Source organism: Theobroma cacao, chromosome 1 (genome assembly GCF_000208745.1).
Source record: "Theobroma cacao cultivar B97-61/B2 chromosome 1, Criollo_cocoa_genome_V2, whole genome shotgun sequence".
Lineage (NCBI taxonomy): Eukaryota > Viridiplantae > Streptophyta > Magnoliopsida > Malvales > Malvaceae > Theobroma > Theobroma cacao.
In genome coordinates this window covers 35,795,801-35,809,018 of record NC_030850.1, presented here as the reverse complement: position 1 = coordinate 35,809,018, position 13,218 = coordinate 35,795,801, and the positions used below count along the sequence as shown (strand labels likewise).

General features: G+C 38.9%; 3 protein-coding genes across 4 annotated transcripts; 1 reads left to right on the top strand and 2 right to left on the bottom strand.

The window, feature by feature from the left end:
* LOC18614384 (protein transport protein Sec61 subunit beta) lies at positions 53-433 on the bottom strand. Its single transcript, XM_018125140.1, has one exon. It carries the CDS (start codon positions 429-431, stop codon positions 186-188), a length of 246 nt encoding a protein of 81 aa, XP_017980629.1. The 5' UTR covers positions 432-433; the 3' UTR covers positions 53-185.
* Positions 1,928-5,052, bottom strand: LOC18614383 (F-box protein At5g51370). The gene is made up of 2 exons (XM_007052121.2): positions 3,470-5,052; positions 1,928-2,703 (listed from the first exon to the last, which is right to left on the bottom strand). Exons 1-2 carry the CDS (start codon positions 4,759-4,761, stop codon positions 2,430-2,432), a joined length of 1,566 nt encoding a protein of 521 aa, XP_007052183.2. The 5' UTR covers positions 4,762-5,052; the 3' UTR covers positions 1,928-2,429.
* LOC18614381 (transcription factor UNE10) lies at positions 7,174-11,831 on the top strand. Of its 2 annotated transcripts, XM_018113996.1 has the most exons (6): positions 7,178-7,610; positions 7,726-8,428; positions 8,557-8,655; positions 8,969-9,034; positions 10,817-11,176; positions 11,535-11,831. In XM_018113996.1, exons 1-6 carry the CDS (start codon positions 7,510-7,512, stop codon positions 11,616-11,618), a joined length of 1,413 nt encoding a protein of 470 aa, XP_017969485.1. In that variant the 5' UTR covers positions 7,178-7,509; the 3' UTR covers positions 11,619-11,831. The 2 variants fall into 2 exon arrangements, with proteins under 2 accessions (XP_007052181.2, XP_017969485.1); XM_007052119.2 differs by lacking the exon at positions 8,969-9,034 and having other exon boundaries at positions 7,174-7,610.

Sequence of the window (13,218 nt, the reverse complement as noted above, 5' to 3'; positions counted from 1 at the left end):
AAGAAATTACTCTGGACTGACGAAATTAAACGTAATTTGCAATGTCGTAATCTTGAAAAATAATGAACAACAGAGCAATTATATTTAGAAAATGAAAATTAAAATGTACTTTCATTATAAAGAAAAGAGTGAGAAATTGAATCTATCAAAACAAAACCGAAAATAGCAGTTTGAAACTTAGTTTTTCAAGCCTCCCTACGAACAAAATACAACTTGCCCATCACATGAAGAATAGCTACAAAAGCAATGAAACCAATGCTCATGACAAGCACAACATTTGGAGAGATTTTGAGCCCTGGTGCATCATCTGTGTAAAATTGAAGCATAGTCCCGGCAGCCCCTCCTGAAGCCGCACCGCTTGTGGTTCTCCTCCTCCTCATGCTTGCAGCTGCTGCTGCACTGCCTCTTGGTGGAGCTGTTCCTGTTGCCATTTCTGTAACAACCACCAAAGCTCGCAACTTCAATTCCAATACAAAAAACAGCAGCAGCTTTGCCAAATCACGAATTGACATGAAAAGTATTTTTCTTAAGGACATTAATGAAAAATGGCTGCCATGCAAAATGTGCTGTAGTACACAATTTCTGAAGAAAATTACCAATAATTGCAAGGAACAAATAAGAGTTTTAAACAAAATTAAGCCAGCAGGCATGCATGTAGACAAGTTTAAAGGGGGCGCTACAATACCCAAAATTCACAAAGCATCATTATAAAAAAAAATTTCAACAACAATCATTATGCTATCTTTTAAACCAATCTTTACGATCCTATCGAAGATATGATAATGTAATTGATTAGTACTAATAAATAATCTTTATACTCGAAGCCAATTGAATTATGCTAATTGAATCACCCAAAAAGAAAATCATAGAATTCCTCCCATGGAAATTTAAGATTCAATCAAATTACAATCTAATTCGATTTGAAAGGTTCACGCATGCACCGAATCCTAATCAGCGATCATATACAAAGAATTTCGAAAACCCTAAACTTGAAAGGTTTAAGAAACAACAGATCAAATGATGTAAAAAACATCAAATCTTAGAAACAAGATCTAAACTCAAATAACCCAGCGGATCGATCTATTCTATTCGGATGCCAAATGGAGATACATCCCAAATCAAGCCATCGTTTATAGCATCGCAAGAATTAATATCTAATGGAAGACAACAGAGAGAGAGGGAAAGATAAGAAGAACTCGCCTGAGTCGACTCAAATTCCAGATCGTGAGTTCGCAAGCTTTTTGAAGATGCCTGATTAATATCTTTGACTTAGAACGCAAAAGATGGGCTTCCAGTTCAAATATATACGCAAACGGAACTCCTGGGCGCTTCCACGCAGCAATGACCAATCCATTTTAGCCACGTCATCCTTTACAGTCCGAACAAAGTGGGGATCAAACTTGCCTGCATCCATCGTTGCCGACGCGAACACTGTGTGGGCTAACTAGGCCCAATTTCTGTGGGCTGTCTTGGCGCAATTTGAGATATCTTTTGCCCTTTTAATGGACCAAAGAATAAATAAATAAAATTTAAAAATCAACAGAAATATATATGGATATCATATCACACTTATTTATATCTTTTTCAGAAAAAGATATTTTCCATTTTTTGACTTCAATTTCTATTTATCGTTAATCGATTCGAGTGAAAAAAATATATCTTTACATGAGTTTATATTTAATATATTGTCAATGTATAAATTCTATATATTATCACAAGACTGAATTTTATCATATCGTTAATAAATAAATTTTAAAAACTGTTTAGAAGTAAATATCCATAAATTTTTTTTTTAAAAGCAAAAGAAAAAAAAATCCATAATTTTAAAAATATTTATTTCAAAACACTTTTGAACATATGCTTTTACACATTTATGAACCGGCATTTTAGGATTGAATGACAATTATGTAAGTATTATAAACCGACATTGTATCAAATATTTCCTTGCAAACAAGCAAATTTAACCTGGAGAAATGCTACAATTAATGAGTATGGAAAAATGGGGGAGTGTAAAACTATATGATCCTTTCTGTTTTACATCAAGTAGCAAAGTCAGGTGACTACGCTTGTTAATGAAACGAGAAAAAAATCTAAGCTCACTGAAAAAATTAGATGGTACCAGACTTCCCAGCACCAATAATACATTAACAAGGCTATTCTTGCTTGATGTTGACATTTGGCATACAGGTTATAACCCCATATACAACAACCGGGTAGAGACAGGAATCAAAATAATTCATATGACAACTCTGCTAGGCTAGGCTGGCTTGATGCTTGTTACGAAACCATCCTCTTCTATCAGGCTGTCACTGTAAATGAACATCATCTGAAGTATAGAAAGCTTTGGTGATCATGGAGTCTAACAGGGTGGTGTGTATGTGTTTCTTTCACATCTTGTTGCAGATGCATAGCATCATCAGGAAGAACAATCAATCCTTTGACCTCTTGAAGAATCTACCACCTTTCTTTCCCATTCCAGTACCTGCAAGATTTGAGGATAGCAGAGATCTGGAATCTGGTCTCCATTTCAACTCTTTAAGCGTAGAAAACAAAGTAGCCAGTTCAGGTGTGACTTCCGTATCCTTAATATTGTTACATGACATTACTCTCAATCGCTGAAGCTCTTTACAAGAAAGCACTACCGACTCCAAACCTTTTAGTGTCAGTAATGAGCACCCTTCCAGGGAAAGAAGCGTCACTCTCCTACAAAGTGGGGAAAAGAGAAAAAGAAATAGGTAACCATAATTCGAATAATGGAGAGGGAAAAAATTACTGTCACGAAATGACTATCCAGGGAAAAAGTGATGAAAAAAACTAGACAGCTAAGGATGAATCATTATCATCAACTAAAATTCCTTATTAACTACTGTTTGAATATGAAAATTACAAAGGAAACAGGCAGAAGCAAAAGTATCATACTAAAGGAATGCCATAAGCATATCAATGAGATATTTAAACCTATCAAGCATCAAGAGGAAGGGAATGTCCTCTTAATTATTTGGAATACGTCTGAACTTTCTAGAAATTCATTGCTTTCATTCGCGCAGATAATTTCAAGAGAAATCAACTGTCAAAGGCCTCAACTAAGTCTTAAAATTTCCTCTGGTCATATTGCAGATTAAAGGGCCCATTGCTCGAAAACAGAAGCCTTTTGAAACCTGATCACTAATTTTACCCATCAACTTGGTTAAACAATTCAACCATTCTCTAATGAGATCATCAATTCACCAATACTCTGCTTCCTAATTAGCAATGCCAATAAAAAGTACTTTCTAGGGATAAAAGGTTGCAAATAATCTAACACTGAAATTGAATTATCAAAGCTTTTGCACCTAGAATTAGCTAGTTTTACTCCACCGTCCTATTGATACATACATCATCTCAAATCAGAAGCAGAAAACATACAAAACTATAATACGCCAAGTAAAAGAAACAGAAAACGGTAATCGAAATGAAAAAAGTCTCATACCTACAAATACTTGCAATGCTAAATACATCATCCTCCAAACCCCAACAATTCTGTAAAACAATGTCCCTCACATTCTCGCAAACCAAACACAAAGCTTTAAAACTTTGCTTATCCCGAATCTGACACCGCTGCAAATGCAACTCTTCAAGAGTCAAACAAGATCCCAAATGCTCATCCGCCCCTGGACTACTGTCTATACTTTTACAAGACTTAAGCCTCAAAGTCTTCAAATTCCCACAAAAGGAAAGCCCAGCTAACCACCCACCATCCATTCTATGATCACGAAGACTTAATTCTTCAAGCATTTGACAACATTGCCCTATCGCTTTAATCCCATCGTAGCTCCCTTCACATCCACAAAGCTCAAGCTTAACTAATCTTCTACACCCTTGAGCTAATAATGTTAACCCAATGTCTGAAACTATCGAATTATAAAATCCATCAATAAAACCAATCAATTTCACTACCTGTAAGTTTTTAATCCCCGAAATACCCTTCAAAGCCATATCCCCACAACAATATAGTTCCAATTCTTGCAATGTGGAACACTCCTCCGCAATTCTTAACAGTCCTTCTTCGCTCGCCCCAATCGCCACTAACCTCTGTAAAGTCGGGTACTTTTCGGCTATCATTTTCAGCCCTTGGTCAACAGAATTTGACGGTAACAACGCTCTTTCTTGGAGAAACCCGTTGGGTGTAAAATCAGTATCGACATGAACAGTCATCGTTTTGTGGGTCATTAAAATCCCAGAGCTCCTCGGCGTCCGAATGCCCGAACGGACGAGGTCTAAATCGGTGAGATAGGGAAACCGGTTAAAAACCCGGCCCGAAATGATAAATGACCAATCTGTAACTTTAAGGGATTGCACCAGGCGGCCGCTAAGGTACAACCAACGTTTGCAGACCAAGGAATTGGAGACATGCTGAGAGATGGGAAGCTTCGAGAAGATTCTGAGGAGGAGTTCGTCGGAGAGGAGGGAGGTGTGATCTGGTGCTGTGGGGTCTAAGGAAAGTGATTGAAATGATGTTAAATCAGGCTCGGATGGCGGGGATGGTGATGGGGTGTTGCCGGGAGGATGTTGGAACTGCTGCTGCATCTTGTAAAAAACATGCTTCAGAGCTTGATCTTTGAACCCAATGTCTGATAAGCTTTGAGCCGTTGACCTCCCCTTGGGATTTAGTGATGGCGGTGGCTTTAAGTCTAAGTTTTCATGGTAATGGTCAGAATTAGGGCTAAGGTTAGCGCTAGGGTTTGTCTTTGGGGAATTTGGTGATTCTGGTGAACGTGACATTTTGTAAGGGTTTGGGGTTTTTTTAAACCAAAAAAGAGTTTGAAAATTTCTGGAAAATCCAATCCAAAAAGCATAAACTAATTAATTGCATTAGCTAATTAGTTTATCTCTCTGTTTCTATCTTTTGTCTAATTGTAGTAAGGATTCAGCTTCTCCTCTCTGTAGTTTCCCACTTTCCATCACTGGATTGACTCCCAACAATAACATAACCATTTGTCTCTTCCTATTAACCCCTTCCCGATGATAATCCCTTCAAGAAGGGTCAAAAAACGTTTAGCCAAAAGCGACCAACCCCCATGAACTAAAGGAAAATCCTTTGAAAGGGTGCCACGTTTGCAAAGTGTTGAAGTGTTTCGAATGACGTGGCATAATAAAATACAATGATTGGAGTTGGCGGGCATGAGGTTTGGTGCAGTTGATCGGTACACTTATGACCTGAAACTGGTTGATCCTTCCTGTCGGTTCGCCCTTGTGTTTTGCCATTACAACTTTGTTCAGTTTTGTCTCTTGTAGTAGTCTGTGATTTGAGCGGCTGACTTTGTTAAGTGGATAAGATCTTGCTTCCCCCTTTTCCCCCATTGCCAGCCATGTCCCAAAATTTTTTTTTTAATTATTCTGAAAAATAAAAAGGAATCATCTTGGAGAAAAAAAAAAGGATGGGCCTTTTTCAGGTAAAGCAAAATAATTATAGCTTTGACTGCAGGGAATAAACGTACAAAAAAAAAGGAAAAAGAGGCTAATTGAAAATAATGTTGTTTTGAGTGATGAGGTATTCAGGGTCATTTCCCTTTTGAGTTAATCACATTAGTAATCATTGAAGTATGATTAGATGAAGGGGCTAGTACTTGGGTTTAGCTTCAAAACTTTTTTACTTTATTTTCGGCTTACTTAATGAAGTTTTGTAGGTCCAAAACAGTAGAACAAACTGCATTTATGTGAAACTTGCTTTGTCCTGTAATTGATAGTTCGGATTTCCTTTTCTTAAATTTATAGCAGTCAGGTGGCCATGACTCCTGGGAAGTTCATTGAAACCGAAGCAAGGGAAATCAACATGAATGAATTCTGCTTTTAAGTAACGTAATGGTAATAATAAATGAGGGGAATAGAGGGCTGGGGGCAAAGCCCATCAATAGACCCTGTTGAAATACAGAACCAGATGCGAGCCCATACAAATTTGCAGGATGGTTTTGGGGAAAAAAAGTTCGTGGCCCAGCTGCCAGTTCCAAATCCATTTGCAAACTTGTTTCAGCAATTTTCATTTTCCAACTGTGGTAATGCTGGCATGAAGCAACTGTACCAAGGTCGGGGATCATAAGATGATCACTTCATCTAGCTTTCTTTAGGTGAAGTAATTGATAGCCTTTTGCCAATGGTGCAGTATGGGTGGGGGGGGGGGGGGGTGGGGGATTGGGTGGTGTTTAAGCAAGTATAGTTGATTAGTAGCCAAAAGAAAAATGGGGTTTGAAGTTTTAAGCCCTCTTTATTATGAATTGAGAAGCTGACAGGATATGAAAAATGTTGGAAGGGTTTGCATGAAAATCAATACAGGGGTTTGGCCTCCCATGATTAATGTTCGGACCGTGGAATATCCATGCAAAATCAAGGCGCTTGGACAGGTAACCATCATGGAATTTGGAAATAATGAACCACGCATCCGGCGTCTCTGGACCATTGTTGTTTCCCATTGCATTTAGCTATAAAATTGAGAAGAATTTATCAGATTGAATCCTGTTCACTTAAGCAGTGATTTTGCACCAAAAAGGAAAACCATGAATGACCGGGTCACACTAACATGGCTGCTTAAAACCACCGCAAAAACCGTGAAAAAACACATAGCTACATCCTCTTCTTTCTTTGAACCTATATTACTATTGGCATATAAAGGGTAGTTTTGTTTTAAAAAGAAAAAGAAAAAGATCTAGACACATCAGACAGGAGATATAGTTTTTCAACTTTACACTGACAGCCTTGGTCCTGCAACAACAACGTTTCAACCTTCCTTCTTCCCCTGTTTTTGGCTATATGTCCTGGAAGTACCCTTATCGTATACCGTAGTAAGATCCCGTGGCGCTTTTGCTCCTGGGAGTGAGAATCACTGTTCCAGGGTTGAGCTGGGGTTAATCCTCTGCACCAGATTTCAGCAGTCTGTCCACGCGCGGGCTTGGAACATATGATTCAATGGCCTCCATGAAGGGGGTCCCGCGTGGTTACTGACTGTTTTCAATGTGCTTGCCTTTATCCCGCACCACAATTCGGGTCGATATTTATTTTTGGGAGTCTCTCCTTTTGTTTCCCAGCTTTTCTTTTGGCCTCTTTTTTCTGCGGCTGTCTCCCAGTGGATACGGCTTGTTATAGTACCCCAGTGAGTAAACCCCATCATCATTATTTCGTACCCTTTTATTTTAATTTTTTGTTAGTTTTAAAGCACTTTCCTCGTTTTTTTACTACATATGGACCAGAACCCTTCTCTCTCTCTCTCCCTCTCCCTCTCCCTCTGTCTCCTCTCCTTGATTGACTGTGATTGTTATCTCCATAATAATAATAATAATAATAATAAAGGCTAGGGGAAGGCATTTTTTTTGCAGTACCACTGTATGACTCTATTCTCAAATCCCATTATCAGTTGAAGAACAATCTGAACAGAAAAAGAAGAAAAGACCCAATATATCCCGTCTGATACATGAAAGTTGTCAAGCAAAACGGATTGCAAAAGCTCATCTGCTAGTACTCCCGGCAAGTTCTGTCAAAATGAGTCAGTGTGTTCCCAGTTGGGATCTCGACGACAATCCTGCTATTGCACGCCACTCCCTCCGTTCCAACTCCAATTCTACTGCCCCTGATGTGCCCATGTAAAAATCCTCTCTTTCTCTTTCTGTTTCTCTGTAGGGTGTGTTTATGTACGTGTGTTTCTGTGTGTTTTTCCATTTTTGTTGTTGTTGTTGATGTTTGTGATTTGCTTTGCAGGTTAGACTATGAAGTTGCGGAATTAACATGGGAAAATGGGCAACTAGCGATGCACAGTTTAGGTCCGCCACGCGTGCCGGCCAAACCCCTAAACTCCACCTCTCCCTCTAAGTACACTTGGGATAAACCACGCGCTGGTGGCACTTTGGAGTCCATAGTGAACCAGGCCACTAGCTTTCCATATCGTAATGTTTCTCTCGATGGCGGCAGGGACGAACTTGTACCCTGGTTCGACCACCACCGTGCTGCAGTCGCCGCGGCGGCGGTGGCGTCGTCATCAGCCACCATGACTATGGATGCTTTGGTACCTTGCTCAAACAGGTCCGAGGACCGGACCACGCACGTGATGGAATCTATACGAGGGCTAGGAGGCACTTGCGTGGTGGGATGCTCCACTATGGTGGGATCCTGTAGTGGGCCAACTGGTACCCAAGACGACGGTGTACTCCTCACAGGGAAACGCGCACGGGAGGCGCGTGTTTCTGTAGCCCCCGAGTGGAGCAGCAAGGACCAAAACGCAAGCGCCAGTGCCACGTTCGGAACGGATAGCCAGCACGTGACTGTTGATTCGTATGAAAAAGATTTCGGTGTGGGATTCACTTCCACATCTCTTGGTTCCCCTGAAAACACAAGCTCTCCAAGACCCTGCACCAAGGCCACCACTGCCGATGATCATGACTCTGTCTGCCACAGTAGACCCCAGGTAAAGTTCTTCTATTCTATTATTATTGCATGTGCATGTAATTTGTTTTGTTTTACAATAATATTGAGAGAGAAACAAACTTTCTTTTGGTACTTTTTTGTTTGTGAATTTTTTTTGTTATGTTAAAGAGGAAGGCCGGTGAGGAAGACAAGAGGAAGGAAACTGGGAAATCTTCAGTTTCAACTAAAAGGAGCAGGGCTGCTGCTATCCACAACCAGTCCGAACGTGTATGCTCTCTCTCTCTCTCTCTCTCTCTCTCTCTCTCGCTCTCTCTCTCAAGTTTTGCAGTTAATCAGGACTAAACATCAGTAAATAATTTGATTAAGAAAATAGTTATAGTAACTGTTTTCATCAATGGGACAATAACCTGATGCTCACTGTCAATGATTGGATTCGATTATGCTAGTGGCAAAAGTGAGTTACTGACTAGTTTTCAATTGGCTACAGTCAGAAAGGATAAAGAAAGGAATTTGACTTTCCTTCTTTGTGAGGAGTAGTATTTACCTTCTTTTTTTTTCCTTTGATTTTTGGTTTCCCCAGAAAAGAAGAGATAAGATAAATCAAAGGATGAAGACATTACAGAAGCTGGTACCCAATTCTAGCAAGGTACAAAATTTTCGTTGCAGCTTTCACGTATAGTAAACACACAAGTAGTATTCATTACTAAATCTCTGCAAAATTTGGCAGTGCCTCAAGAATATCCTTCACAATTGTAACACAGTAGGATTACTTTATACTGGCAGAAATTGCTTTATTTCTTTGTAATTAGTGAGTAGTAGTACATCTTTTGTCCTGCTAAAGTTAAAGAAGATTTGGAGGCATATCTGTAGGATATCTCAAAAAGGACCCACCTTAAGGTAAGCAATAATAGAAAAAAACAGAACAAAAAGGCCGACGAAAAAATGGTACTAGTTTTATTTGTAGAAGTCTTCCTGCCTTCGCTATCACTTAATAATTTTGTGGGCTGAGGTTTCTCTATGGTAGTTCTTCCTTATCCTCGACTAGATACTTTTTTGGGGTATTCCCATGTATTTGCCAAAAGATAAAAGAGTACTTCTTTTTTCTGTTCCAACGGAGAGAATTACCTTTACTGATATGGCTATCGTGTCTTTTAAACTTGAAACAAGTTGGATCCATAAAGAACTTTATTCTTTATGGATATAAGATTAGATGTAAAGTAGTTGCATATCTAAGATTTGATTATTTGTCCATTGGTAGCTTGATTTATAGATGGTATCCATATTTTATAGAACAGTTATGCAGTTTGGAATATTTGCCAGTTCTTGGCAGATTGAAAAACTATACGCCGAGAGACAGCAGTAGAAAGTTGGGATCTATTCCATGCATGCATCAACATATATATCCAACATGACTTCAGATTAAGAGATTCAAACCTCCCAGATTAGTCTGCAGTAGACAGCTGCAGACATAGAATGATATTAATGTGGTCCAAAACAATTTTTCTTTAGTTCAAATGGTTGTGGGAATTTCGGGACTGTTTCAATTATCCTAGGCCACATAACCAATTTTGCCATGGGGACAACTTGATGGAAGGTTGTTAGGTGTGGAGACAATCACCTGCTACCACATAAATACCCTTTCATGGTAGGCCCCTGTTGCTCTGGGGCTTGTCTGAAATCTCTCATCGCCATGATTCTAATCCATATTAACTGGAAAATGGTATAGGGAAGTAAGTATGGTGCTGTACACGCCTTGCCGAGTCGGTCATGCATTGCAAGCAATGCAATTCCAATATAGTGACACAATTAACACTGTAGGGAGAGATGTGTGTTTCTTCTGACTCTGATTATTCATAAAATAAAAAGATTTGAAGAATTGTGTGGTGCAGACAGTTGCCATAAGGGCCTGTAGAGTATACTTTTGACCTATGAAAAGTGCCTAAGCCTTCTGCCTAGTCTGAACTCTGAGCTCATTCTATCCTTAACTGAATAAATAACAACTGATATTAACTGTAGATTCCAACTGTATGTGAATAAACTATGTATCAGAAAAGGGTAAACAAGCATGGAACTATTGGAATGGTTCAAGTCTTACTGAAGATTAAGTTGATTTCAATGCAACTAATGTAGAAAACCCGCATATCAAAGACTGATTTCCAGTAAACATGGCAAGCGGGCATATGATGCTTTGCATGTTTAGGAGATCAACAAAAGAAAAGCATGATATGAACATGGTTCTTCAAATGATGTTCTAGGGTGTACCTTTCTCGAGATTTCTCATTTACAAAGTACAAATAACAAACTCAAAAACTAAAAAGTTTTTTATGTTTTAGTTGTTATTCTAAGTTACTATAATGTGTAGTAATTTGGTGTTCACTATATTATTTTGTTTAACACAAGCTTTTTGCGATTTTTTTTTTCATTACAGACTGACAAAGCTTCAATGCTAGACGAAGTGATTGAATATCTGAAACAACTACAAGCACAAGTGCATATGATGAGTAGGATGAACATCCCCCCAATGATGTTCCCGATGACGATGCAACAGCAACTCCAGATGTCAATGATGGCCCCGATGGGGATGGGAATGGGGATGGGCATGGGCATAGGAATGGGGGTCATGGACATGAGGACCATGGGACGGCCAAACATCACCGGCATCTCTCCAGTTCTGCCTAATCCTTTCGTGACTATGACTCCTTGGGATGGCTCTGGTGACCGGTTACAAGCTGCCTCAGCAGCTGTAATGCCAGACCCTCTATCAGCATTCCTGGCGTGCCAGTCACAGGTAGCATTTGCTTTCTATATCATGTTAAAAATATCTTACTATACTATAGTTTCTGTAGTATATTGAAACTTGAAAGGTCCATATTAAAGGCTCTAGGCTCTAGGCTCCAGCATGCTTGTCTCATTGTAGAACTACTAAATTTCGGTGGTTGCGGTGTACCAATCAGGTCATTAACTAGTCAAATCATATTAAATTTAGTTATAATCAGTGGTTACTATATATGTTTCATTAAGGAAAAAGAGAAGCAACTCGCAGTATCTTAAAAATCAGCATAATTAAATTTTCAAATAATCTAGATGGACGTGAGATATATGTATATATACCAGTTGTTTGATCAATTTGCAAAAACTTGTTGCAGCCAATCACCATGGATGCTTACAGCCGAATGGCCGCCATGTATCAGCAGATGCAACATCCACCGGCTTCTAGCTCGAAGAACTAAGCTTCATGCCTTACTCCTAGCTAGCTGCGTTTCTATGTACAAAAACCTGAACTTGGGTTTTAATTCTCACACTGGCACAGGGTTTTGGTACGATCTAGTTCATGTAATTATTAGCGTTGTGGGTGGTAACTTTGCTGCAAATTTGTTGTTTTCTGAATTTGTAGTATCATGGTTCCATTGATCCAAGAGCTTCGAATCTTCCCCTTTCCTCAACCTTTTATTCTGTGTAAAATTTTGTATCTTTCCAAGTCTCAATCAAATATAATTTAAAAGCAAAATTTTCAGCTGAAACTTGATCTAAGGCTTCTTCCTTCTGCTAAATGAAGGTTCAATTCTGCGTTGAAACTTAACCCTGCAAAAGAGAAAGCATATCTGTTTTCACATAAAAAATGACTTAATGGTGGATATTCAATCAATATCTGATAGTTGGTTGTCGATTCCGAAGCCTAAGGGGAGACATCAAACGTGTAATGCTCATGAAAAGATGAACATGTAAATGATTGGATGCTCATTTGTCAACTTGAATCTAGGAATCACCACACGTTTGTTCCAATGGGTTCCACACAACACTATCATTTGCCCCATATAATAAATGAATGACTTTGGCCTTTTCGGACAAAATCATGAGAGAAATGAAAATTCCCAAGCCTACAGTACAAATTCTTCTTCCTTTCCTTCACATTCTCCCTTCCGTTTTGGAGTCTCTGGTGATCAGGCTGTACCTGTAAGTTGAGTTCTGCTGGAAAACCATGCTTAAACTTTCACTTTTGAAACAATGGTTACACACCAAGAATCAACCTTCCAAAGCTTCAAAGATAGACATTGAGGCACCTTGTATGATTTCTTCAACAAGGATATAACGCCATGAGATACCAGACGAATGCTCCATGGGACCGTTTTTGTTTTTATCTTTACAAAAAAAAAAACCTATGAAGAAAAACATTCATGCTACTTTTCAACGAGGGACCCCAACATACTTCACGTTGAGCTGTTGTAACCATCGTAGTGCTTGGGTGATGTGAATGTGATAGGCTGCCGGCCTCATCGAATTTAAGAGAGAGATAAGAGTATATGATTATAGAACGTGACGCTTGGACCATGAGATCACCACAAAATGCCTTTTATGTTTGAAGATTTAGTTAGCCTCTCTTTCGATTTTTCCCCACCTAAAGAAAAATTAATCTATCCAACGCTTCAACATTAATGTTGGATTTTTCAGATTGGATAATTAAATTCTCAAAAAATTGTTAGACTTTTAGATTTTGTAATGCATCAATAATGTTTTAAAAGCATTATTGAAATTCGATATTGATATGTTTGATTGATACTTTTATTATTTACTTTACGAAAAAGAAAAAATTGTCGGTCGGATGTATTGGACCAAATCCTAGGAAACAATCCCTAAAGGGTCTTGTTGAAGGGTGTCTAGGCCTTAAACAGAAAGGTCCTAAATCATCCTTGAGTCCCCTCAATGCCATTGGAAAGTTGGGGGGAAAAGTGAAGGAAAAAGAAAAAGGTGAGAAAAAACAAAGGGAAGTAATAGATGTAATGGAAGGGAGAATCATATGCAACGTGAAACTTTTGACTTGTGCATGGACCG